Below are 27,500 nucleotides of genomic sequence, written 5' to 3'. Positions count from 1 at the left end.
AGCTGTGCTCGTCATTTGAGGAATGTTTCCCCCAAGCTAGCAGCACAAATTTGATTTATCCAAAACCTCCCTAATCTCTCTCTTCCTCATCAGGCTGATGATACCAAGATAAGAATAACCAAGACATTTTCAGGATTTGTAGGAGCATCATGAGCAACAGAGTGCCAGCCACGGGGTTGGGCAGTTTCTCACTCCAGGCCATTGGAGAGCTGCCTAGAATTCTGATCATCCATCATTTCCTAACTGAACTCCCTTTCTTTCCTCTTTGCCTAAAGATTAAAAGGAGCTTAAGCTTCTGCTCAGTTAAGGTAGTCTTAGGCTGCTCGCCCACCATCAGCTCAGTTTTGCTGACTTAATAAATGATTCTTCCTCACCCCAACAACTACCCTTGATTCACTGGGCTCTTTTCAAATGGGGAGTCAACAGACTTTTGTTTGATGGCAGATGTAAGATTTCCATGTTTTATGTCATTTTCATTGGTTACTGTAACAGTATAATTAAAGAGTTCCAAAGAAACAACTCTGACATATTTATGCCTAACCTGCCTGCGTATTTCCCAACTTCTTTCTTATCCAGTGCTTTGTGATGTGGTGTGCAGAGGCATCATGATTGCTGAGACAGCACCGGCTTTCTCCTATTGCAGAATTGATCTATCCCATTGCCTAAAGTCTTTAAAAAATGCCAAAAGCAAAAATGCAGAAAACAAAATTTGTTCTAAAGTTCACTACCCACAGACAAACATTCAGCATATGCAAAAATATGTATCTGCATTTTATTTAGAATATTGGGAGCATGTACATATTTAGTAGGTTTTATTTAAGGTAAAAATTCTGATCTATATTATTGTCAAGATGAAAACAGGATTACTAATAAAGCACAGAGTGTGGGTTTGGATTCTTTATCTCATAAATTTAAAGAATAAAATACATAGATACAAGGGTGAAAGCAAAGTAACAGGATTTATTAGAGTAATAGGAAAAAAAACAGAGTTCCCCAAGAGGGAGGGGGTCCCAAGGAGGAATACAGAAGAGTGGCTTTGTCTGGGGTTTACGTAGATCTACAGGTTTAAGGAAGTCAGCCTCTGCCCAGTTCTGGGTAAGGCCCTCAGTGTCCACAAGGTGTTCACGCAGCCTTTAGTCCAATCAAAATGTCCATCAGTAATCTTTCCTTCTTTGGAGAGGTATGGCCCCCAGTCATGTAGGTCTGACATAAAATTAGCCTTTTTGTAAGTTTCTTAGCAAATCTCTGCAGATACTGTTTGTACAGTTACTGCTCAGGAAGTTACCCAGGGGCCCATCTCCCCATCTGCCCAGTCTTATCTCGTCCTCCTGACTTCATGAACTTGTCTGTCCTGAAATTATCTGGGATCTCTTTTCTTGGCAATTTGGCCTCTGCTTCACCACTATGAAAGATCTTAAGTGGGATGCAGCATTCTGGGGAGCCTTCCACATCCTGAAAAGTCCAAGTCCCACATAGAGCATGCCTTGCAGACACCACAAAATTTCCATAAAAATCTTTTCTGATTTTTGTTAAAAAGTTTAAAGCAAATTCCAGTCCTTTTGAATGTTGTTGATATGAGCATCCTGGGACTGGTTTTCTTGCTTCTAGGATTTTTGCACCTGGAAGAGGCCTTGTAGGAAGGGGAGGCAGTGGAATAACATTTAACACAGGGACTGAGGAATCGGGCTGCAGTCGGCTCTCCGGATGTTGAGAGTTTGCTCGGCACCCGTGTTGGGCACAGATAGATTTCTGATTCTTCAGGAGTTGAGTGTCGGTCACGCCCTCCAAGAATCCCTTCACGCTGCCGACACCATGGATTTCTTGAAACATGCAGCACAAAGTCTTTTGTCCTGTCCTAATGGCTCAAAAAATGTTCAAATTTCCCGTGGGAAAAGAGGATGTAGCTCAGATGATCTTTCTAATTAATCTGGAATGATAATTATTTAAAAATGACATGTAAGGTTGTAGAATGATAACTGACAAGTTCCATTTAAAAAAGGAAAGAAGAAATTTGTAAGATAAGTAGATTTTAGCGGCTCATGTCAAAAAAAATGTGAGATGATGGATAAGTTAATTTGCTTTACTATAGTAACATTGTGTTTTCTGTATATACCCTATGTTCATCATTGCGAACCTCAAATATACACACCAAATTTTTAAATTATAGCTGTTGAGCCTGTTTGCCTGGTGGATGATCACTGGAAGATCTTAGCCACCATCCTGCTCCCTAATTTTAATTTTCAATTGACAAATAGTGATCATATATGTTGATGGGGTATAATGTCACTCGCACACCTCAAAAGAAGATTTCAATCACAAAATTTTCTTGCGCAGTGGATTTCTCAGGGCACGATCAACAGGCCCTCAGATTACATTTTGCTGATCCTGGTCTTTCTCAGAAGTCTCCTCTCCCTACATTTAAGCTACAGAAGATAAGAGCAAGTATATGTGCTGTAAAAACAAAAAGAAATGTATCTTTGCAAAGGTGGATCCTGCTTCCCCCACTTCAGGGTGTGTGTTGGGGTCACGTCCAAGGGCAGCGGGAAACTTAATGAAACGTTGGACGTGTTATCTATCGTCCATCACCTACTATAAAAGGAAGAAGTGTTGAATTCTTTTTTTCTATATCTTCCCCTCCCCAATGAGTTATTTACTCCTGGGTCTGTGGAAACTCAGCATATTTCTAGTGTTCTAGACGGGCAACTTCACTTGAGCCTTATGAATGCCGTGCTGCGGAAAATTATTCAGAACTGATCACAAGACACAATATTTTGTTTTTATTACATGAGTCAAGGGAGGGATTCCAAAATGGGAGGAAGATACTCCAGCATATTCCCACTCTGGAGACCCCCAGTTTAAGGAGACACTAGAAGATAAAATGACATCAGGCAAACAACACAGTGGGCTCTCTTGGTCCAGTGCCACAGATGGTAGAAACATCTGCTCAGATCATTTGAATTTCAGAAGCCCTCTTTCCCTATCTGGTGGCCTCCTATTTTGTACACAAAAAGTCAATGTTTCTTTTCTTCAACATTTATATCATATCTAGGGCTGTGGTGGAGGGAGAGGGTGGTAAATGTTAATTCAAATACCTACAACAGGAGGCAGATTTGGACGGCTCCATGAGATACACCAAACCTGTGTAATCGGGGTGGTAGACAAAATAATGACTCCCAAGGATGTTCACGTCCTAATCCCATAACCTATGAATGTTACCATGCATGGAAAAAGGAACTTCTCAAGTATGAGTATGTTAAAGATTAAAAAAAATCTAATTTTAAATTAAACTCATTTAGATCGCACATATTAATGGTATAATGCGATGTTTTTATATGTGTCTATATTGTGGAGTGTTTAAATCAGGCTAAACATAGCTATCTCCTCAAACATGTATTATTTATTTGGGTAAAAACTTTCAAAATCCTTTCTTCTAGCTTTTAAGAAGATGTGGTGCTGGGGACGGAACCCAGGGCCTTGCACATACCACCATGGAGCGGCACCCCAGCCCACTCATAGCTGTCTGAAACGCACGGCACACTTTGTTATCTAGTGACCTACTGTGCACAGCACTGCAGAGCTTCTTCCTCCTGACCGTAACCTAGTACCCACTGATCAAGTTTTCCCCAGTCCCTTTCCTCCCCCGACCTCTGGGAACCACCGTTCTACTCTGAATTTCTACGAGATCAACTTTTTTGCACTTCACATATGAGTGAGGTGATCTCAAGATGAGAAAATTGTCCTGATTGTTCAGGTGACTCTACTGTCAACTCTCAGATCTTTATGAGAGTAAGAGGCATGTAGGAGACTCAAAGATAGGGGTGAGACACAATGATAATAAGAGGGAAGGAGGCGGAAGGAAGGGCGGGAGAGGGAATCCTGTAAGGCCAGCCGACAGGCAGGCATGAATGATGGAGTCCAGAAGGCAGGAAGCATGGTCTGTGGACAGGAGAAGAGACATCCTGCCTCGGAACAGGGAGTGACCCTACCGTGCTGGGTTTGGAGCTGTCAGTCACAGCCCTGCTAGACAGGGTGTAGGACTCGGATTCAGCTCTCCTGATCCTTGTGAACCATTTCCTGTACTGCTCCTGAACCTGCAGAGGCAACACAGGCTCCGGGTCAGCTCACTGAGAGGGGTGCGGGTGGGAAGGCTGGGGTGGGAGCGGGCAGGGGTACCTGTTGGCTGAGGAGGCAGTAGACCAGGAAGATGAAGACACCCTGCAGGCTGTTGACGATGGTGAAGAGGTAGGCCATGATGCGGGCCACGGGGCCCACCTGCAGAGTGCCCAGACACCAGCTGCAGCCCAAGATGAAGAGCTGAGCCGTTGCTTTAAATGTCAGCAGCCTAGGTTGGATGAGAAGGGAGGCTTAGTATGCACCCACAACACAATCAGGCCCTTCTCATCTCCACCCACGGAGGCACCTACCCTCCCCGGTACGCGATTCCTCAGGCTGAGCTCTGACTTTACTCTCAGTGATATCCCACAAGAAAAATGCCATTTTGGGTCCAGGATAGCATTTTGACTTGGACCAAGGACAGTGATACTTCATAAGGTTAGTTCCAAAACTTTTACGATGTTCCATGAAGATCCCAAATTTCATTAGCCAGGGTTGCTGAGGATGCCCCGTGCTAGGGCTTGGACAGAAAAATTAACACAGAGAAACCGGGGCAGTGGTGCTGCTTGGGAGGCTGAGGCAAGAGGATTGCGTGAGCCCAGGAATTGGAGGCCAGGCTGGGAAACATAGTGAGACCCCATCTCGGAAAACAAACATAGGACAAAATTTCTGTTTACATTAAGTGTACAGTCTGTTCAAGTGACTAGTGCAACTAAATAATGATATGGAAAAACTCGAAAGGTTAATGAGAGGAAACTAGAAGAAAGAGCATGACTTTTACACAGAGACGCTGAATGAAGGAATGCCCAAGCCTCCCGGAGGATCGGAGTGGATTAGGATTTTTCTAGAGGGAGGAACATTGGCGGGTGAGAAGCTTTCTGAATTGAGGGTGGGACAAGGAAGTGCGGGCTGAGATGTGGTGACTGTCACCAGAACATAAATGCTCTTTGAACTTTTGCTGTAGAACCACTGAGAAAAGTCCAAGGATGGCTTATCAACCTATGCCAATTCTTCCTGAGGCCGAGGGGTCACAAGCTGGGATCAGAGATGGATGTGTTTTGGGGTGTTAGCAGCGAGTCCTGAGTCTGAGCTGGCAGCCATGGAAGCACATCTGCACTTGTTAATTCCGGGCCACTCAGAAGCCCCCGAGGAGGGCCAGAGGGGCTGTCCAGGCACATGGCTTTGCTCTTGGGCATCATCCATGTCTGTGGGGTTGTGTCCCTTGCTCCATCTCACCTCGTGTTCTGGAGGGTGGACACATCTCTGTTGAGGGAGGACAGCTTGCTCTTCACAATCCAGAGGGTTATCAGGAAGAAAATGAAATTGATCTTCAAGAAGCCACAGAAGAAAAGCAAAGAGAGTGGAATGAATTGACATAACTTTCCTGTGAACAATACATCACAGTGAATCCCACCATCAAGCACATTCATGACAATGAGGTCCCAACTAGAATGAGATATAGTTCATGCTTACAAAATGTATCAAAATGGATTTTACTGTTATGTATAAGTAAAAAGAACCCCCTGCCCCCAAAGAGAGGGAGAGAGAGAGAGAGAGAGAGAGAGAGAGAGATAGAGATAGAGAGAGAGAGAGAGAGAGAGAGAGAGAAGAAACCACAGAAGGTTTATTAACATCTTCTTTTCTCTTTTGCAGTTCTGGGGATGGAATCCCAATGGCAAGTTCTCTGCCATTGAGCTACACCCCCACCCCCAAGGCGAAGGTTGAATAAAAATTTAAACCCATCGTCTCTCCATTCTAGCCCATAAAGCATCAATTCCACACTGAAGTAGGTCTGAATATTTGTAAGTAGTGTTAGAATTTGCAGATGTAGGAGAAGTCCTGGAAAATCCAACCCAACCCACAACAATCCAGGGATATTCCTGTTCTTGCTGCTATCCTCATAATCCCGCTCTTCTGATGACCCTCAGATAGACAGCGAGGAACTCTGATGACATCACTCACAGAAAAGATGGCACAGACCGGTCCAAGGAAGCCCCACACAAACCCCTTTTCTGGATGGAGCCAGCAACTGAGCAAGAGAGAGAATAATGTCACTTTCCCAAGTTCATATAGGAATCCACGGCCAGTGTGACTCCACATCCTGTAAACCACAGGGACGGGAAGTCATACTCCATGTATATATGCTATGTCAAAGTAACTCGGCTGTCATGCCTATCTAAAAGGAACAAATAAAAAATCAATAAAGAGAGAGAATAAGTGCATTGATCCTTGAAGAAACAGAGCAGTTACTTAGATCTCTTCCTCCCTTTCCTTAACAAATATTGAGTGTCTCTGTGATAGACTCTGAAGATATCAAGAAAGTGCACATGGTTTTATATGCCACGCATCTCTCCTCCAGAGGATACACACTGTAGACACAGTGTCACAATAAAACAAAAAAGCAAAGTTCTGAAACTGGATCCTTGGCTGTCATATTAAGTTTTGGGTCTATGGGATTAAGATGGTTAAGGAGAATTCCCCAAGGGAATCATGTCAAGGAAGACATGAAGACGAATGGGAGTCACTGAGGTAATCAGCACTGAAGCAGGCAGAGGTCCGTGAACACGTTCACAGTGTTTGAGAGTCCTGTGAACCGGATGGGGTTTTAAGGGTTGTCTTGCATGATTCAGTATATATATATTTTTGTCTGCTGCAAAACTTATCCAATGACTATGACTCTTTCATGGATTTATGGAGATGTAGTTCATGTCCCATAGAATTCACTCATTGAAAGTACACACTTCTGTTACATTGTCATGTTGTGTGCATGTACGACTATGTAACAACAAATCCCATCATTATGGACAACTATCATGTACCAATAAAAATGCAGAAAAAAAGCATAGCCTGATTTTATCAATGAGTAAATAGAGGCATAGTTCAGGTAAGTGCCTGAGGATTACTAGTGTCCCTCCATCATAAGCTCTGAAATACTCAAAATGCTACTTGGATTTGAGTGATGGCCATGGACATGCTCAGGAGGAGAAGGACAAGTGGAATCTGCATTTACCGAGTAGGGGTCCCATAGAGGTGAGGTCTGGATGCTGCAGAAACCGCCACAATGACAGCCGGGACTCCGTAGCCCACAGGGAACATGACCTTCCTCATGAATCTGTTCCTGCTGGAGGAACTGAGCACCGTCAGGTTCCGCACTGTGAGGAAGAGGAACAGCCCCTCCAGCAGCATCCAGGTGAAGGAGGCCAGGTAGAGGTAGTGCAAGGCGCCCGCGACCACGGCGCACAGCACCTGGGGAGGAGAGGGACCCCGAGTAGCAGTCAGGGTCTGGGCGTGGCCCAGGATGCCCCCTGTGCCCCTCTGGCATGGGATTCCGATGTGCACTCGGGCGCGGCACAGTAATGCATCAGCAATGGGCTGCATATGCAGTGGACCCATAAGATTACAACAGAGCTGGAAAGGTCCTGATGCCTAGTGACGTCACAGCCAGGAAGCGCTGCTGTGCTCCAGATTGCTCATGCATTTGTGGTTACATAAAAGTAGGGTAATACAATTATGTACAGTACCTGATACTTACAAATGGCAACAAATGATTGTTACTGGCTTACACATTTACTACCCTAGGCTTTTCTCATTATTTTAGAAGTGACTGTAGTTAAAAGGGTTTAGTCTCTTCTCCCAAAATGGTGCTGATCCTGGGAACAGTTGAGGATGCACATTGAACAAAAGAGTCAGAAGCTGAATATTCACCCATCCTGGGGCTGGTAGGAGAAAGAAGCTCACTAAATAATCCCTCGCATAAAATCAGAGGTGATAATCATCCCATAAGATGGGTTGACATACAAGCCGCATGAAAAAGCAAGACAGCCCACCACACTTCAACGACTCACTCCTTGGACATCATAGTACAGGAAATGCTGGAGAAGGAATTCAGAAAGTTCCTGGTTAACATGTTGAAAGAGCTGGAACAAGATGTAAGGAATGAACTTAAGAGAGGAAATACAGGAAGTGGAAGATCATTTCAATAAAGAGAGATTCTAAAAATGAACCAAGTAGAAATTCTGAGAACGAAAGACTCAATACATCAAATTAGAAAATCAGTAGAACCTCCTTTTTCTACAGAAAAAAAAGTTTGCTGTACAACAGGATGCCGTGTGCTGCCAGCCCCGTTGCCTGCGACTTGTGTCTCTTGATTGCATCAGGAGGCCACGGCACGTGATTGATGGATACCATCTAAAGTTTGCGGTCAGTTCATCCCACGTGGTACACAGAATGAAGGAATTGCCCAACCGCGCAAGCCCTGTAGCTAAGCAACATGCGACAGTAGATGACGGAGTTGTAAACAGGGTCCCTTTTCTGGTTGAATTCGTCGATGTGAAATGGGCATCTAACCCCTAGACTTCCCCAGGACCCAAGGCTGTTTGATTAGGAGCCCGGTGCAGCCAACTCCGTGGACTCAGCAGCCCCTGGGGTGGGCGGGGTGGGGACACCTAGGTACCTTGGGCTGGGTCCTGTCGATGGCGGTGAGGAAGAGCAGGTGGGCCAGGAGGAGGCAGAGGGAGAGCTGCAGGTGCAGGGAGGTGCTGGTGTTCTGGATGGCTCTGCACAGGAGGAAGGTGAGCGCCGCCAGGACCAGGCACAGCAGGGAGACGGCCAGCCCCACGCAGGTGATGACGTGCAGCGCTGGGTCGTCCTCCTGGTCAGAGGAAGGAGCCTTCATAGTCGCTGCCCTGCTCTGGGGTAGGGACCCTCCGCTATTTTTGTCATTTGGCTTAGCAAATTCAGGAATGGAGGGACCAGGTTCATGTGTGCAATTGATGAGGCAGGACTCCAGGTTCAGAACATTAGATTTTAGGTATTCTGAACTGATCGGTTAAGCTACCAGAAGGACCAGATATAGAGTCCTTACTCAAGGAGAAGACCTGGAATTCCTGACTGTGGGGCACAAGAAGGCTGTGTGTTGATATGTGAGTGTGTGCCAAGCTCCATGCTCACAGTCCCTCTGTCCCTGTCACACAAGGCCACAAGACAGAATCTACACCTCCATGTCCAGGCATTAACCTCCCATCCCAGACCCCGCTGGCCTCAATCCAGCACCACCTGTTCCTTTTGGGTCTAATCCTGTGCATTTAGAATCAGACACTTGGCTAAAACAAGAAAACTATTTTAATGATAGCAGTAGCTTAAACTTCACATTTCTCCCACCTCTTTCTGAAAATCATCTTAAAGTCTTAAAGAAATTAAAAGGCCCACCATCAATTCTATTTCAGTATAATTGAGAGAAGAGAAACGAGGGAGGGGGGAAATGTTCAAATGGTAAATAATGAAGGTAAAAATTTCAAAGTAGGTGCATCTGGGTGAAGTGTATGCAGATATTATTTGTGTAGTTTTTGTTTTTGCAACGTATCTTTAAATTTGAAATTGTTTTCCAAGAAAATGTTTGAAAACAAACTACAAACGCTGCAGGTGATATTTGTGCATGCCACACTTGAGACTCTTTGGTGTAAAGACAAAATTGGTCGATTAGGAGGGAGGACAGAGGAGGAACAGAAGGAAAGAATGTACACATGATAAATAAAATGGAGGTAATTTCAAAATAGATGCATCTGGGTAGAGAGTAATTGTTTTTTTTTTTTTCATTTTCTCATGGTTTTAAGATAACTTGGAGAAATAGGTGGTAAAGTGTAAATTTTAAGCTACCATCATCACTAACTTTCTTCCTTTAATCACGTATCTGATTTATTTTCTACTGTTTTTATTTTTGCAACCTATCTATAAATTTGAAATCGTTTCCTCAGAAAACATTTAAAAATAAATAAAAAGTCCTCCAGGCAGAAATACAAATGGTTCTTAATGAACCATTCCACTCCTGCTAAAAAGGACACAAATCTTTTCCTAGATATATTTACCTCTCAGTCAGGTAAGGGCCCCACAATGAGGTCTGCAAGTAATCACACACCTTCATGTAATGCTGGTGGGGTTGTTAACAGGTTCAGCCTCTATATGTTGAAACCTGGCAATCTCTATTAATGTAGTTATGATTTAGTCACAGGGTTCTCGCAGTAAGTGCTCATGATGGGCTCACCTGAGGGAGAGTCTGATCCTGGGGAAGCAGAAGTGACCAGCTCACCTGGCTAGAGGAGAGGCAAACACAGCCCCTGGTCCTCCCTGACTCCCGGGGCCCTCTCTAACCCCCGCCATCACCAGACCTTCCTGAAACCTGACCACCCTAGTCTTACAGACCTGGTGGTAAGCAGAATTCTAACTTGGTCTTCATATCTCCACCCGCTGCTGTTCCACAAACCTTCTTCAATCCTGTGATAAGCTAGGTGTTGCTGGAGAGGGATTTAGCAGGTGGAAGTCAGGTCTCAATCTGTTGGCTTTTAGATTAGGGGGTTTATTCTGGCGTGTCTGGTTTAATCAGGTGATCCCTATAAAGATCTGGACTCTTCCTGGGAAAACAGATTCAAAACTTGAGAGGGCTTCCCTATGAGGGACATTTTCCTGCTGGTTTTCAGATAGGAACTCTGGCATTTTGTGAGAAGGCCGACAAGAGGGCCTTATGAGAAGAAGTGTGGGTGGCTTAGGAACAGAGTGGGGTCCCCTGCTGATAGTTACTAAGGGAAGGGAACTGGATTCTGCCTGCAACCGGGGGGCTTGGAGGAAGGCCGCAGGTCCCAGATGGGCCTGCAGCCCTGGCTGATGCGCTCAGCTCAGTCTTGTAAGACCCTGTGCAAGGAACTCGTCTCCCGAGCTGGGCTGCTGACCCACAGGAACCGTGAGGAGCAGCTTTGTCTTACTTAAGCAGGGTCGTTGGCATGAGGGGTTCTGCAGCAATGAGGCTGAGGGCGGCTCTCACCTGCACGTCGTAGAGGACCAGGAGGACGGCAAAGCTGCTGAGGTGGGTACAGTGGCAGGTGGTGCTGCCGTTGCCGGTGCCCACGGTCCTGCAACCTGCAGTGGCCCAGTGACCGCATCCATTCTGGTCATGGTCCCAGAAGACACAGAGCACCTTGAGCCTTGGCTCCGGGGTCACCAGCTACAGGGACAGGACACAAGTGTGAGCTGGTCTTTTTGTGCTCAGAGAGGCTGGCCCGGGAAGGGCTGGCTTTCCTGGATGGGGTGCACCTGTGGGGGAGCCCCACTGAACCTCAAGGTTAAGAAGGACAACGAGGTGTGCCGGGCCTGGGGCTCTTCCCACCCCACCGCACTCACACGGTGGAAGAAGGTGAAGATAACTGGCGAGTTGAGGTTCTGGGTGTCTTTGTTGCTCAGAAAGGCCGAGATGACATCTGAGAGCAGGACAGGCGAGACTCTCGGCAGCAAGTTCTTGTGTGTCCCATGGGGAGCCACCGGCTGCTCAGGCTGCAGGACCAGGGGAGCCTCGGCCATTAGCTTGCCCATCCCTGGAGTGGAGATGAAGCCCACCACAGAAGGGCCTGCAGGACGAGGCCAAGGGCGTCTCAGGGTTTCCACCAGGGCCCCTTCCTCCTTAGGTGGTCTTCTGAGTTGGTGTATTATAATCACACACAGTGGTGGGACTTGTCACACGGTCACACATGCACGGAGCACAATTCGGTGAACGTCACTCCCCAGCACCTCACCTTGGGACACTCCTCTTGTGACCTCTTCCCCCGCCACACCACCCTTTAGCTTTAATTCTGTATTTTCACATCCTTGGGCATCTTTTCCCACCCTGAGGCCTCTTCAAAACAGTATGGTACTGGCATAAAGATGGACATTCCCACCTTCTCCCCATCCCAGATGTTACCTGTGTGACCAGATTCCTGTGCCAGATTCCAGTTCAGCTGCATCTTTGCCTGATTCTGACTCAAGGTGACATTGCCGTCTCCTTGCTTCTGCACCTTTAGGGACAGTTCTATGAGTTGTGGGAATAAGAAGAGTTATGTTAGGAATATATGTGTGTACATGTGAATATTATATATGCACATATATATATCACATCTATCACGTGATATATATGTGGATATGTGTGAAACTTCCAATTCACTATAACCACAATATGTATATAATGTATGTATATAATCCTTCATAACTTCAGATTTCATATATATGTGTATATATGTGTTGTGTATGCATATGTGTATATACATATATCTGTATGGAATCTGAAGTTACAAAGTTATAACAGTAAGAGCAATTGTGCACCAGCAAATTAGATAACTTGGATGAAATGGACAAATTCTTAGTGACCCGTGAACTACTAAAACTGACTCAAGAAGGAATCGAAAATCTGAAGAGACCTATATTGGGTAAAGAGATTGAATTGATAGTGAAAAACCTCCTAAATGATCATCTGAGGTCAGATGGTTTTGATTGTGAATTTCACCAACCATTTAGGGAAGAGTTAACATGAATCCTTTTTATGCTATTTCAAAAAACAGAAGAGGGGACACCACCTAATAATTTCTGGAGACTAATATTACTGTGATGCCAAAGATATCACAAGAAAAGAAAATAAGAGACCCATATCTGTTAGAAACATCTAACAAAACATTAGGAATAAATTTCACTAAGAGACTCAGGACTTGTACATGGAGAACTATAGAAGGTTTTGAAAGGAGTTAAAGACCCTAAATGATTGGAAAGGCACCTTGTGTTCATGGACTGGGAAACTTTATGTTGGTAAGATGGTGACACTCCCCAAAGAGATCCACAGAGTCAAGGTCATCCCTAGCAATATCCCAACAACCCACTAATATTCTAATTTGCTTAAATAGAAAAATTCGCCTTAAAATTAACATGGCATTGCAAGAGATCCAAGTGCTTAAAGCATTGTTGAAGAATAGCATCAAAGTTGAAGGACTCACCTCCTGATTTCAGAACCGACTGCAAATGAGCAGTATCACCACAGCATGGTGCTGACGTTAAGACAGATGGGAAGCTGAGTCCAGAAATAAACCTATGCACCTATGGTCAGTTGGTATTCAGCAAGGGGGCCAAGACTATTCAATGTGGGTAAGAATAGTCTCTTCAGTGACTGATGGGGGATACTCACATGTAAAGAAGGAAGTGGGATCCCCTACCTCACACCATACAGGAGGGTTAACTCAACACAGATCAAAGGCCTACATCTAAGAACTGAAGCCCACAGGAGGAAACGGTGGTATCTTTCTGAACTTGAATTTGGCAATAGATTCTTGGATATGAAACTGAATGTGCAAGCAAGGTGGAGAGAATAGATAAAGTAGACTTCCTCAAAATTTAAAACATCTGACATTAAAGTGAAATGATTTCCAAAGACATGAAAAGATAATCTAACGGGATGGAAGAAAGCATTTCCAAACTGCACATCTCAACGTGCTGTCAAAACGTATAAGAAGCTCTTATGACCCAACAACTGAAGGACCAACCCAATCACAAATGCACAAAGATCTGAATAGACATTTCTCCACAAAGATACACAAATGGCCCAGAGGCACAAGAAAAGATGTTAAACGTCACCAGTCAACAGGGAGAAGTCAAACCCACAAGGAGACATCACCTCGCATACACTACAAAGGCCATGATAAAAACCAAATGAAATGGAAGTAACACGTTTTGCTGAGGTTGTGGAGAGGGACACTTGCGCCCCTCTGGTGGTAATATAAAATAGTGTGGCCACTTTGCAAACAGTCTGGCGGTTCCCCCCCAAACTGAACATAGAACTACCAGGTTACCTAGTGAGTTCACTCCTTGGTAGACACGCCAAAGCACTGAGAACAGTTATTCAAACACTCATACATCAATATTCTTAGCATCGCTATTCGCAATAGCCAAAATGTGGAACCAACCCATATGTTCATCAGTGGCTGAATGGGTCAACAAAACACCCATAAGATGGAATAATACTCAGCCATGAAAAGGGATGAAGTGATGGTATGCCATGCTCAAAAGCATTATTCCAGGTGAAAGGAGCTAGATGAACAGGTCACATATTGTATGCATGCATTTATACTAAATGCATAGTTTAGGTAAATCCATTAAGACAGCAAGCAGATTAGCAGACGCCAAGGGCTGGGGGCAGGGAGGAGTGAGGAATGACAGCTGAGGAAGTACCATGCTTGCTTTTGGGGTGGTGAAAATGTTTTGGAAATGGAGGTGGGTGGCTGCATAAGTTTGTGAATGTTCTTGATTCCAGTGAAACATAGAACTGGTGAATTTTAAACGGCAAACTTAAATGGCGAATTTCGTTCTGTGGATTTTACCACAATGAAACAAATCTTTCTTAAATATTGAGTGAGATTAATTTCTATGCCTCCAAATTAGTTTTTGAAGCTGTTTTTCAATTTTGCTACCTAAAATTCTTTATTGTTATCTTACGCTGAGAATTCATACTATACTGTAAGTGTATCTTATTTGTGGTTTTATGCATTTAAGTTGTTGCAATTTGCTTATGTGAGTCACTCTGAGATACAGCTGTGGTCCCTCAGCTCTAGTGAGATTGAAGAGGAGTGAGGTAAGGACCAGGAGCCTGGCGCAGACCCAGGGACTCACGTGTGCCTGCAGAATAACTGAAGGTTGATGTCTCCTCAGGCAGAGCCCTGCTTAGGGTTATCAGGGCGTTCTCCACCTCTGCCAGCAAGTGTGTGGCCACACAGTGCTTCTGTGAGGCGGGCAGGGTCTCCAGGTCTCCAGGGGTCTCCAGCAGCTCATCCACCCCCTGCATGAGCCCCTGGAGGAAGGGGGCACAGAGCCAGTGGCTTTGGGTCAGAAGGACCACGTGAAGAGCTTGACCACTCAGCCCCAGAGAACAGACCCCAGACACTGTCCAGCTGGGTTAAAGACAGCACTGTTTGGGACTTTCTGGATGGCCCTTGCTCCTCAGAGGTCAGCTCCATCCTTAAATGTCAAGGATGACAAAAAAACAAAGACCAGGATCAGAGCAAGAGGAAAGACAGTGCACCTGGGCGTCCATCAGGTGTGTGGCCTCCAGTGTCCTCTTCTGCCAGCCCTGGGAGAGCCGCCAGATCAGACCAGGACCCCACTGAACTTGGGCCTGTCCCCCTCCACCCAGACCAAAGCTGCCCACCAGCTTGGGAGGTCTCCACCTGCTTCCCAGGATCCTACCCTTACCTGAATTGTGTCCTTGGCTGTGATTGGGTTGAAATCCCTGTGCAGATCCTGGACTTTGTCAAAGAAGCGGGACAGACTCTGGGGAGGTGAGATGAGGGTCCATGGGTGGGTGGGAGGCTCAGGGCCAAGGGATGACCGGCACTGCGCCAGGGAGTCCCACCTCCCTGTCCTGGCTGGGGCGGCTCACCTGGCTCTTGACTCCGGGGGGCAGCGGCCAGGTGAAGAAGGGCTTGACTGCAGGAACAGGACAGTGGTTCATTAGGAGGAATGCACGTGTGCGCGCGTGCGTTTGTGCGTGTGTGTGTGTGTGTAAGGATCTGGGGTCAGGGCAGGCCAGGCACCTTGGCAGACGGTATTGTTCCGGCCATTGAGGCGCCCAGGGATCGGCTCCCAGCCTGGGTGGCAGAGGCACTTGTAGGACCCCAGGGTGTTGTGGCAGATGGTGGAGTTGTGGCACTGATGCCACCCGGAGCTGCACTCATCCTCATCTGGGGACACAGAGAGAGGGGTCGGTCCCTGGCCCAGCCACGACCAGCTGCTCTCTGCCTTCCGAGCTCCACCCCTTCTTCCTGCCATTAGTGCCCGGCCTGGGCTGCGGTGCTGCCACCTGGCGACCCACACCCTGGCGTGGCGGGCGCGGGGTCAGGGAGCATGTGAGGCCTGGTGCGCCCCAGGCCTGCCCTGTACAGGTGTGGAAGCACGTCACCCCGTTAGTTATTGGCTGCTGCCCGGGTCCCCGGAGCCTCCTGTCAGAACCCCAGCTCCTTCCCGGGACCCCGTCTTTCTGCAGGCAGCCCGGGAGCATCGGGGCTGGCGCAGGCGCCCGAGCACGGGGTCTGGTCGGTGTGCCCGGGAGGGCTGTGATCAGGCTGGACTGTGGGTCTGGGTGTGGCCTCCGAGCTCGGACCTTCGCAGACGGTCGTGTTCGGGCCGTTGGGGGACCCGGGCACCGGCTTCCAGCCGGGGCGGCAGCGGCACTGGTAGCCGCCCTTGTGGTTGAGGCAGTGGGTGGACTTGTGGCACGGGTTGAGTCCAGGGGCGCATTCATTCACATCTGAGGACGAAGCCAGAGGGTCAGGCCCCGCCCCTGACCGGCTGCCACGCCCCCACTAGCTGCACCCGTTTCCCCATCTTGTCGCCACCCCAACCAAGGACCCCTGCCTGTGCCCCACCTGGCGACCTTCAGCTTCCCCTTCAGAGCACCTCACGGTGGCCTCCCTCCATGAGGGGCACAGCAAGGTCCTGGTCCCCAGTTTACAGGAGGTGGAGCCAGGAGGGAAACTGAGGCCAGGGGGCGAACTTCCTGACCAAGGACTCTGGCCGCTCCCTTCCTGGCCACGGTGGAGGCTCCCTTCTCCGAACTGAGAGTGCTTCTCTCTTCTACTCTCACGCGACAGATGAGGAGGGAGCTGAGGTCTGGGGGCCTCCACCAGGACCCTCGGGCCCAGAAGGCCCTGCGACCTCCCTGCCCTGTGGCTCCAGGTTCCTGGGAGCGGAATCCATAGGCGGAGTCCATGACCTTGACCTGTGGGAACCTGCAGGTCGCCCCCCTCCGGCACAGGACCTGCCTGGGCTGCACCCCGGCTCCTGTCCAACCTCACGTGTCCTCCTGGGGCCTCTACCTGTGCACAGCTTCGGGTCCGTCAAGTTGAGCTCAAAGCCAGGCAGACACTTGCAGGTATAGCTGCCCTGAGTGTTGGTGCAGGTGCTGTGGCCCTGCAGATTCTGGGGTTCTGCTTACACTCGTCCACGTCTGCAAGAGGAAGGGGAGGGTGGAGGATGCCGGCAGCCGGCAGCTTCCGGGGGCTGGTTGGGCCATATGCGAGCCTGGTGATCAGAGGGTTTGGCTGTCAGCCCAGGCTGCCGCTCGTCCCAGTTTCCTGGCATGGAAGCACCAGGAGGACCCCGCTGGCCCCCCAGGAGCCTTTCCTAATCCACAAGGAGGCACTCCATGGTGGGCATGGTCTCCAGACGCTGCTTCCTCCCCGTGCCCTCTGCCTCCCTGGGAAGCTCCCAGCTGGGGCAGGGTGTCATGGCCTCCTGTGTCCCAGCCTGAGGACGTGGAGCAGAGGCCAGATGGGTCCTCCTGGAGCTGTGTGCTGGGAAGCTCTGAGCTCCCGAGGCGGGTCTGTCTTGGCTTCCAGGGGGGCCTTTGGCCTGATTCTGCTAGCGTGGCTGCTCGATGACTGAGTTTTCCTTGGGGTCCTAGTGACCTAGCAGGACAGTGCCCTCTCGTCCCACTAGCTCTGGGAGCCCAGCTCCAAGGAGATGAACTGAGATCCGCCCCTGAGCCAGGCTCACTGGGACAAGATCAATGGCAGGGACAGGAGTGAGGACCATGCCAGAGAGGCCAGGGTCGACATCCAGTCAGGCAGCCCCGGGACCTTGCTGGTGTCCTCCTGACCCCATGAAGGCATCCATGTTCTATCCAGGCCAGCTGTGGGTGAAGACAGTGGCAGAGAGTGGAGCTGTGCTGATAGGGAGGGGTGGCAGGCACTTCTGCCATCTGTCCTTCAACTCCACCAGGGACACAGAACTGTGGGCCTGCTGAGTGGGACCCAGCATCTCTCTGTTCCCAGTAGTCAATCCCCTTGAGATCTGGGTTGACCTTCTTTGGAGCGGGTTGGGGCTGGGCAGTAGTCTTCGGTGTCACCCTCTCGCTGTGTGTTCCAGACTGGAGCATCTTCCTCCACCCAACTCGATGTCACCCTGCCCACCCCTGCCACACCATCCTCCAGTGCCCTCAAGTGGACCAAAGTTAGTGGGGAGTCAGGATGCAGAGCAGGGCAGTGAAATGAATGATGCAGAGCGGTGGAGAAGGGCGTGGCCGATGAGGGCGTGGCCAAGAAGGGCGTGGTTGGTGGGCGTGGTTGACGAGGGCACGGTTGGTGGGGGCGTGGCCAAGAAGGGCGAGGTTGAGGAGCTAGTGGTTGAGAAACGCATCTTCTCCCCGCAGGAGTGTTGGCTGGAACTGGGGCCTACCCTTGATACTCCTTCCTCCTGTATTTCTGGACCGGGTCCCTGGGTCCATCGTGGCTGGGGGACCAGAGAGTGTTCCAGGTGTGGCTGAGCCCCTGTGGGAACGGTCAGGTCTCATCCCGGCAGCCACTAACAGTGCGAGAGGACAGAATGGCGCTGGACTGTGCTCGCCGCGGGCTCCTGGAATATCTTGAGTTCCACCCGCTTTCGGTTCATGGAAAAAGGATGCCAGCTGGGCAGCAGGGTGTCCTGAAAGTCCAGAAGTGGCCCTCTGCGCAGGTTCTGGGTCTTGGGGAGTGAATGGGGATGGGCGGCCAAGTGTCTTTCACAGTTCTCAGATGCCTCGAGAGGGTGGGGCAAGGAACCCAGGGAGTGGGTATCAGGTCTGCCCATCGTAGGCTTCCTGGACTGTGAGGTCAGTGGCTATATCTTCAGGTGCAGTGGAGACCATAGTGTTGAAGGGTGAGGAGGGGTAGAAGTAGGGCCCAGCTGAGCCCCTCACTGAGCAGAGGCTTCACCTGCAGGGTTCTTCCAAACCAGAAGTCGGCTCTTTCCCTGTGGAGTCCACTGGGAGGGGACCTCACCCCTGCTCACCTGTGCCCATCCACCTGAATGAGCTCTGTCCTTCACCCCTGAAGCCCTGGCTTATTTCTAACCCAGCAATGCACCTCCTCAATAACAACAGCCACCATCTGAGAAGGAGGGTCTGTGCTTAGAAGGATCTGCGACCCCTAGGTGCAGTTGTCTAGGTCGCTCATTGCCTCAGGGTGCCCAAGCACATGCATAAGCAGGAGCTGAAAACCCACCCACTTTCTAGGCATCACATGTGGCTGTGTCTTCCTGGAGAGGAGGAGCTTTTTGACAATTCATAGCAAAGCATTTTCCTTTGGCCAGGGCGTGTACACATGGCACAATGCGCACCCACAGGGACCCTGTATCCTCAGTTTAGCCTGGTGTACCTCCTACCTTCATGTACCCTCCTTTTTCTCTCTGTCCTTGGCACTAACATTTCTCTTGGTGAGTCCTGGCTCCTTCCTGCCCATTGCTGGATTCCATCTGGCCCCATGGATGCCCAAAGCAGCTTTCTTTGTCTAACCATCTTGCTCTGGAATGGAGGCAAAGCTGAAGATGAACAGGAGTTATTCCTCCTGGGGATCATGAGTCAGGCAAGACCTTGGCAAGGACTGGAGCAAATTGTGTGGAAATAGCTTTCTTCTGAGTAGCAGGGACATGGTCCCAGGAAGACTCAAACTCCCTGGGCAACTCCTTAAGTGGGTGCACCATGGAATAATGCTTTTAAGCGCCTAAGATGAGTAAGCACCCACCATGTGCCAGGCTCTCTTAAAGGCACTTGTAATTTTCTTAATCCTCCTGGAAGACACAGGAGGTAGACACTGTTACTATCATCTTCTTAATACAGATGGTTAAACCAAGTTCGAAGAAAGGGAGTGTTTTGACTAATAAAATGCAGCTAACAGGTGTGCAGTCGGGATTTGGACCCAGGAAGCCAGCTGCAGGGCCTGCCTCTGGCCTTCATGCTACCTCTGTGTAGGGACAGGTACATGCACACCTGCCTGTCTCAGACCAGGGTACCTCTCCTGTAACCAGGGTTCTTCCTTCTAGATGTCACAGCAAAGGGTCTGGTAACCTCAAACCTTACGATAGGGAGCGGGGCTGAGGGGAGGGTCCACCTTGCCGGTGTTCTGGCTGTCATTAATAAAAAAAATTGGCTCCAGAAATGAGCACACAGCCTGGGCTGCGTGTGCGGAGTAGTGCCCCTCTGCTCTGGCCCCGCTACGTCTGCCTACTTTCCATGGGACATCGTCATGCCTGGCCCACATTTGTTGACGTGTGCAACACAACAAGACAAAGGCTCACCTCCCAAAGTTGTGTTTTCTCTCAGAGAAGGGATCCCAGTGCTTGACCTGACGCTGCTGTGAGACTCAGACAGGACTAAGATCCCAGGTGGACCTGCTGAGGCTGGGTTGCTCTGGAAGTCCCGAGGACCACAGAGCCCAAGGACATGTAGATTCAGATTCTGTGCCAGAGGGGGCCTAGCAAGGGATCTACATCTCCCCCTCCATCGTTGAGTGGCAGTGAGGCTCAGCCATCCCTGAACCCTCCCCTGTGGGAATCTTTCCACTACTGGGGTCCTACGGGTGGTTTCCACTCAGAGAAAGGGGCAGTGATGGCCACCCTTGATGCCAAAGCAGTGGTGGTGGGGATCATCGCCAAGAGCTTCCCAGAGCAACACTCATCATTAACCCCTGAGGACACAGCCAGGTGCTCAAGAAAGAGCAAAGCTGGGGATCTCCCATCCCTTGGCTTCAAAATGTACTGTAGAGCTGAGCTGTAGTGGTCAAAAAAGGGTGCTACTGGTATGAAAACAGACCCACGTACCCAGGAAATAGAATAGAAAGCCTAGAAAGAAATCCACATATTTACAGTTGATTGATCAAGAACGCACAATGGGGAAAGAACTCTTCAATAAACGGTCTTGGGAAAACTGGATATGCAAACGCAGGAGGAAACCAGGCCCTTATGTCAGACCACATAAAAATGAGCTCAGATTAAATAGTGACATGTAAGATTGGAAATTGTGAAACTACTTAGAAGAAAACACAGGGGAAAAGCTTCATGACTTTGATCTGGCCAGTGGTTTTTTGGATGGGACCCCAAAAGCACGGGCAACAAAACAAAAGTGGACAAATGGGATTGTAGCAAACTAACAGCTTTTGTAAAGCAAAGAAAATGGTCAACAGAGTAAAGAGACAACTTAAGGAATAGGAGAAATATGCTGAAACCACACATCTTATTAGGTGTTAATATGGAAAATATAATAAGGAGCTTGATCAAATATCAGGGCTGGGGTTGTGGCTCAGTGGTGGAGCGCTTGCCTTGCATGTATGAGGCCCTGGGTTTGATTCTCAGCACCACATAAAAATAAATAAATATTGTGTCCATCTACAACTAAAAAACATTAAAAAAAAGAAAACCATTAACCCCATTCATAAATGGGCAAATAACCTGAATAGACATTTCTCAGAAAATGGCAGGCAAATGGCCCAGAGGCATAGAAGAAAACACTTGCCATTGCTGATCATCAGGGGACTAGAAATGAGGGGTGACGGATCATGGCCTCACGCCTGTTGGAATGGCCGTTGTGGGAACTGGGTGGGAACACGTGTGGGGAGCAGGCAGAGAAAAGTACGCTTGGCATCCCTCGCTGTGACAAAAGGCAGTAGACTGTCTTCAAATACCACTGAGCCACATCCCCAGCCCTTTTTATTTTTAATTTTGAGACAGGGTCTCACTAAGTTGCTTGGAGCCTTGCTAAATTGCGAAGTCTGGCTTTGAACTTGTGACCCTCCTGCCTCAGCAGCCTCCCGAGCTGCTGGGAATATAGGTGTGTACCACTGGGTCTGGACAATGTGCTGTATTCTTGAAAAATCACTAAGGGATTAGATTTGAAGTGTTCTTACCACAAAAATAAGCAGGTGAGGCATTGCATACGCTAATCATCTCAATTTAGCCATCCCGGTATGCATACCTATTTCAAAACATCATTCTGTACGTGATGAATATGTACAATATTTTTATTTGTCAGTTAAAGAAAAAAAAAAAAACCCAGGAAAACATTCCTGGAGAGGAATGACTGAGGTGGTTGTATAACACGAATGTCCCCGGTGCCACAGAACTAGTACACTGGAACGTGGTTAAAATGATACATCTTATGGTATGCATATTTTATAATAATTTAGAAAACCCCTGCCACAGAGCAGCAACAAGAACAAAAGCTAGGTGCTCAAGCCAGGTATGGTGGCGCATGCCTATCATCCCAGTGACTCAGGAGGCTGAGGCAAGTCTGAGACCAGCCTCAACAGCAGCGAGGCCCTAAGCAATTTAGTGAGGCCCTGTCTCTCTCTCTCTCTTTTTTTTTTTTTTTTTGCAGTACTGGGGATCGAACTCAGGGCCTTGTGCTTGCAAGGCAAGCACTCTACCAGCTGAGCTATCTCCCCAGCCCGAGGCCCTGTCTCAAAATAAAAATATTAAAAGGGCTGGGAATGCGACTCAGCGGTAAAGCACCCAGGGTTAAATCCCCAGTACCAAACAAACAAACAAAACATAGAACACAAAAAACCCAGGTGCTCAGGCCCCAGCCCCCTGCCAGCTTCCACCTCTGTTTCCTCACGTGGCACAAATGCACCCCTTGATCATCCCCAAGAAACCCCCAGCTCCTAGTGTGACACTCAGCAATGCAGGTGGACATTGATGGGCCTTTCCCAGGTGCCCCAGCACGTCTCCAGGGGAGTCTGCTGCTTCCTCCTCGGGCAGAAGATCCCCCTTATCAGAGTTGGCCACAGATAAGAAATGCGGAAGCTTCTCCCAGCAGCCCCAGCTGAGGCCCTGGGTGCTTCCTGGCATCTCGTCCCTCTCTGTTCTCTAAATAGGAGAGGAAGATGCTCATGCAGCAGGTCCCCTATGAGAGTCCCAGGGACCCACAGAACAGAAGCTGGAGGTGAAAGGCTAACAGCAACAGCTTCAGAAGAACCCAAGACAGGAATGAGTAAAAGTTCATGGCAGAATGGGCCGGGGTATTCCAGAAAGGGACAAAGATTCTTAGGGCCCAGAAGGATTCATGGAGTCAGGATGAGGCAGGGAGGGCTTCTGGTCTACCTGGAGGATACTGCTCACCTGGGCTGTGTGAAGCAGCAGCAGACCGGCCTGGAACAGGGGCGGATGCACACTAAGGGCCCCCTGTCCTGCCCCCACGGGGTGATCAGATGTCTCCTCCTCTGTTCCCAGCTGGTAGGACTGGCTGCAGGCACGTGCTCCAGGTGGAGGGGCTGAGGTGGAGCTGAGCTGACTGGGTGTGGCGGCGCCCCAGGGGTCCTTGCACCACGCTCCACACTTCACACACAATCCTGGGCTTCCCTCCCCGTCTCCCGGATCCCCCAAGAAACCAGTCACTGACAGCCACAGCCCTCATGGGATCTCGGGGGTTCCAGGCTCCTGGGGGGCAGGATAGCAGGATATACCCAGGGCTCAGAGAGAGGAAGCGATTATGCTGATACGATGCTGCTAACTGATGACCAATCCAGGTTTTGGACCCCAAGAGTTGATCCCTGCATCTGAGCTTGGCCTTCCTACCACCCTGCCTCTCTGTGCTGGTGGGACGGTGTGCGTGCAGCGGGCACCACATGGGTACACCAGGGCCTTGGCCCTCGGATGCCACGGGAGTATCTCTCTGGACCCCAACCCTTGTGAACTGGGGGCATGGAGGACGTGAGGTGGTCCCTGCGCATCTCAGTCCTCTGGCTGCAGCCCTGGATCTGGACCCAGGGGATGCTGAGGTGGGGGTGGGCTGGAAGCTCAGCATCGCCCTCCCCAGACCTCAGGGCAGGCTGAGAGCAACTCCTAGGGCCCAGGCCCTTTTGAAGTCCAAAGCCATCGCTGAAATAGCACTTTCTGTGAACCAGGACCTGCCAAGTGCCTTTGGACCTCATGTCCCTCAATTCTATGAGGAAGCACCTATGGCTCCCCTCCCCGCTTCCGCCCCTGGTGCTGGGGCCTGACCCAGGGACTCGCGCCTGCTGGACAAGTGCTCTACCCCTGAGCTACGCCCCAGCCCACGACTCCCCTTCTACAGATGGGCGAACAGAGGCACAGAGAGGTGAAGTGACTTGTCTGAAGTCACACAGTGAACTGAGAGCAAAGCCACCTTTGGTTTTGGTTTTTGGCAGTGCCAGGAGGGAGCCCAGGGCCTTGCTCTGCTAGGCAAGTGCTCTGCCCGGAGCTGCACCCCAGCCTCTGCTTTTGTGTTTAGTTTTAGAACATAGGGGCTCTTTCCTGTGGTTTCTCTTTTCTTTTCTTTCTTTTTTTTTTTTTTTTTTTTACTTCTCCCCCCACTTTTTCCTCCTTGGGACAGGGTCTTTCTCTGTTTCCCAGGCTGGCCTTGAATTCCTGGCCTCCAGTGATCCTCCTGCCTCAGCCTCCCAGTAGCTGAGAGCACAGGCACAGATCACTGTGCAGGGCTTTTTTTTTCTTTTTAAACAAAAAATCACAATGATGTCATCACATCTCACAAGTTCACAGGGTTCCTGATGAGCACCCTGGCCATCGTCACAGGCACAGCTATCAGGATGGGGCCCAGGCAGCTGGTCCCAGAGGGCCCTGGCCCTCACCCCCTGCCTCCCCTGGTGGCAGGTGCAGGCACAGCTGCCCCGTCTCCGAGTCCAGGTGCTGAAGCAGTAACTGGGCGCTGCCCCGGAGCAGCCCTGGTGTCCTGATCTTCATGCCAGGGGCGGGCGAGGGGCGGGCCTTACCTTGACAGGTGTTCTCACTCGCATTGGTGAACGTTTTTGCCCCAGAAAGGAGCGCATATCCTGGGCTGCAAGTGCAGTAATAGCTCCCCTCCACATTCTGGCAGTCTGCGAATTTTCCACAGGACACTTTCATGGGTGGCCCACATTCGTTGATGTCTGCAACATAATAGGGCCATGGGTCACCTCCCAAAGGGAAGAGACTCCTGTCCCCTACCTGACCCCAGCATGGGGTCTGATGTTGAGTTAGAATCTCTTGGAGAGAATCCTGGGCTGTACTGCTGAGGCTGTGCTGTGGCTGGAGCAAGCCATTCCTGAAGACCACACAATCTACTCTGTTCATCTCAGTCCTCTGGCTGACACCCCCGGTTTGGACACAGGGGACAATGCCAAGGTGGGGAGTGGACTAGAAGCTCAATGTCACCCTCCCCAGACCTGAGGGCAGACTGAGACCAACTCCTGGGGCCCAGGTCCTCTCTCTGCAGGAAGCCACGCACATTTCCTGGTCTCTCCACCTTCTTCCTGTTTCCTTTTTCTTTTCTGTCTTTGATGATGGTCTCGAGGTCAAAGGCCGCGACCCTGACCATTACCCACGACCCCACTGGCACTGGGCCATGCCCCGCAGTCTCTGGTGTGCCCGCCCCGCCCCAAGCCTCTTTACCGTCACAGATCTCCAGGGGGTCCGTGAAGACCTCTGCAGACAAAGCAGCAAACCCTGGCTTGCAGCGACAGGCGGTGGCATTGACACATTCCGAGTGCGGAGGGCACCAGCTGGCACAGGCTGTGGGGCATAGACTGGTCAGAGGCTGGGAGGGGGCAATGTGGTCCCGGAGGAGCACCCAGGGTTGTGGGGAGGCCTCTCTCCTCCTGGGCTGGGGGAGGGGCCCTTCCCCAGGCTCCGGCTGGGGACACGGCTCCCAGCACACTCACCCTCCGAGTCCTGGGCTCCGGCTCTCGAGAGACTCAGCAGGACACACAGGGCTGCGACACAGAGAGGGCGGGTCAGGCCCAGCAGGGAGAGGAGGCCGAAGGCCGTGCATTTGAGGGCAGGGGGCCGCGGACCCACCCGGGGCTGGGACCTGGTCCATTCCTCAGAGAGCCCAGGTGGCGCCTCCCAGAGGGTCTGGGGGACGGGAAGGGGCCTGAGCCTAGCAAGGTCTGGGCTCCAGCCGTGGCTTTCCTGGCCCGTGGGCAGGAGGCTGGAGCCCGGCGGCCCTGGATCAGATCCTGGAGCACAGGCAGGTTACCTCCCTGCCCCTGCCTCAGTTTCCCTTTCTGCAGAATGGGGCCGACATGGCCCCACTTCCTAGGGTTGTGTGGAAACAAACCCCAATGTGTCTGGGGGTTTAGCACATCGTGTTCTTTAGGTAGGAGAGAAGGGTCTGGACCGGCGGGTCTCTCAGGTCCCCAGCTTGGTCTTTCAGGCTCTCTGGCCCTGTCCCCTTTCTCAGGGACACACACCACACCAGCCACCCAGGCTGCAACTGTGACTGGGGCACCTGAGAGCCACATCCGATGCCACTGTTGTCAGCCCATGGCCTGTCCTGAGACCCAGTGGTGACTTATTCCCTTCCCCAACAGGAAGATGCTGTGGGCATATTGGCTCAGGCTGGAGGGGCCCCTCCTCCTGATGTTCCTGACGCTTGGCAGCTGCCCCCTCCCAGGGCACATCCTGGGGGACCCGCCTCAAGTCAAAGGGCCTTAGATATCTCCTTGCTATTCACCAGAGAGAGACAGGCAAGGAGATGAAGAGTGTTTATCTATCCCTAAAATAAAGTCTAGGAGTTTTGATGGTTCATTTTTTCTCGATTTATCTAGAGGTGGTACTCAGACAGTTGGTCAAACACTAGATGCCGGCGTGAGGCATTCTTCAGATGAGACCCCGTTAAATGTGGAGACTTGGAGTAAAGCAGAATGCCTCTATCCTGTAGGTGGGCCTCATCTGATCCATAGAAGGCCTTACGAGCAATAGGACTGATCCTCCTAGGAGGAGGGAGTTGTGCACCTGGGCTGCTTTTGGACTCCAGTTGCAACATCAGCTCTTCCCTGGGTCTCCACCTGCCACCTACCTGGCAGAGCCTGGACTTCTCTGCCTGCACAATTGCATGAGCCATAGCCTTAAAATAATCGTCTTTCCTTCTCTCTGTATAGTGCCCCATTGGTCCTGTTTCTCTGGACCTGTCCATTCCTCAGAGAGAGCCCAGGCGGCACCTCCCAGAGGGTCTGGGGGAGGGGACGGGGCCTGAGCCTAGCAAGGTCTGGAACCTGCTGCCTACGGGGAATATAATGAGGAATTCCCACTAAGTCCCAAAGTTTGCACTAGGGAGTAACTTTCCAGGACTAACTTTCTCCTTGGAGAACTTAATTAAAAAAAAAAAAAAAAAAAGAGCTGATATCCTTTAAAACTATCTTCTCTGCTCTCTCTTGTAGGGACAGTGAGAAACAAGCCAGAAATGAAGCAAAGGACTGGAGGGGTGGCCCCTGGCTCTCGTTCTTGTCTGTCACCAAGGTCATGACTGGACTTACCTGGCAGCAGTCTTGGACATCTGCTTCTCATGGTGCAAAGGCCAGCAAGTCCAGGCACAGGGGACTTTCAGTTCTGGTCTGAGTTAAGAATACTTCCTGTTTAAATATGACTCGTGATAAGAATACTTCCTGTTTAAATATGACTCGTGACTAAGAGGACCACATTTAGGAAATCACCGATCTGGATGCTTTCTTCCTCCTAGCAGAGGTGGATTTCTCAGAACTCAGAGGTCTCTTTCCAAATATTTGCTGAGTATGGGTGGTAATTGTGCTGAAGATTCCTTGGGGGCGACTCTTGAGTCTTTTGATATGGGAAGGTGTGACGCTGTGTACTAGAAGCCTCAAACATGAAGGATCATTCTACTAGTCTTCTTGTCCCTCTAAGGACCTTGGTTCAGAATGAACCGACTTATCTGTTTATGATCTGTTAGTAGACTTACTTGTATAATTTACATTAAAACAAGCCTCATGATTAAATAAAGAACTTGGAGTTTCAGTAGATGGGGGGTCAGGAGAAGTAAAGTGGAG

General features: G+C 49.9%; 1 protein-coding gene across 1 annotated transcript; it reads right to left on the bottom strand.

The window, feature by feature from the left end:
• Nucleotides 1-940: 940 nt before the first annotated feature.
• On the bottom strand, nucleotides 941-27,069 carry LOC124968441 (adhesion G protein-coupled receptor E2-like). The gene is given in 21 exon segments (XM_047530899.1): nucleotides 941-1,883; nucleotides 3,987-4,091; nucleotides 4,174-4,342; nucleotides 5,350-5,441; nucleotides 6,076-6,142; nucleotides 7,124-7,359; nucleotides 8,567-8,764; nucleotides 10,928-11,107; nucleotides 11,284-11,507; nucleotides 11,840-11,947; nucleotides 14,566-14,743; nucleotides 15,145-15,222; nucleotides 15,332-15,378; nucleotides 15,486-15,632; nucleotides 16,052-16,198; nucleotides 16,767-16,859; nucleotides 16,862-16,897; nucleotides 24,450-24,605; nucleotides 25,108-25,227; nucleotides 25,377-25,427; nucleotides 26,973-27,069. Coding segments are annotated over 21 exon segments (2,472 nt in total). The 5' UTR covers nucleotides 27,004-27,069; the 3' UTR covers nucleotides 941-1,874.
• Nucleotides 27,070-27,500: the final 431 nt, after the last annotated feature.

Source organism: Sciurus carolinensis, chromosome 17 (assembly GCF_902686445.1).
Source record: "Sciurus carolinensis chromosome 17, mSciCar1.2, whole genome shotgun sequence".
Classification (NCBI taxonomy): Eukaryota; Metazoa; Chordata; class Mammalia; order Rodentia; family Sciuridae; genus Sciurus; species Sciurus carolinensis.
The sequence above is the reverse complement of the archived record's forward strand: the minus strand, read 5'-3'. Positions and strand labels throughout refer to the sequence as shown.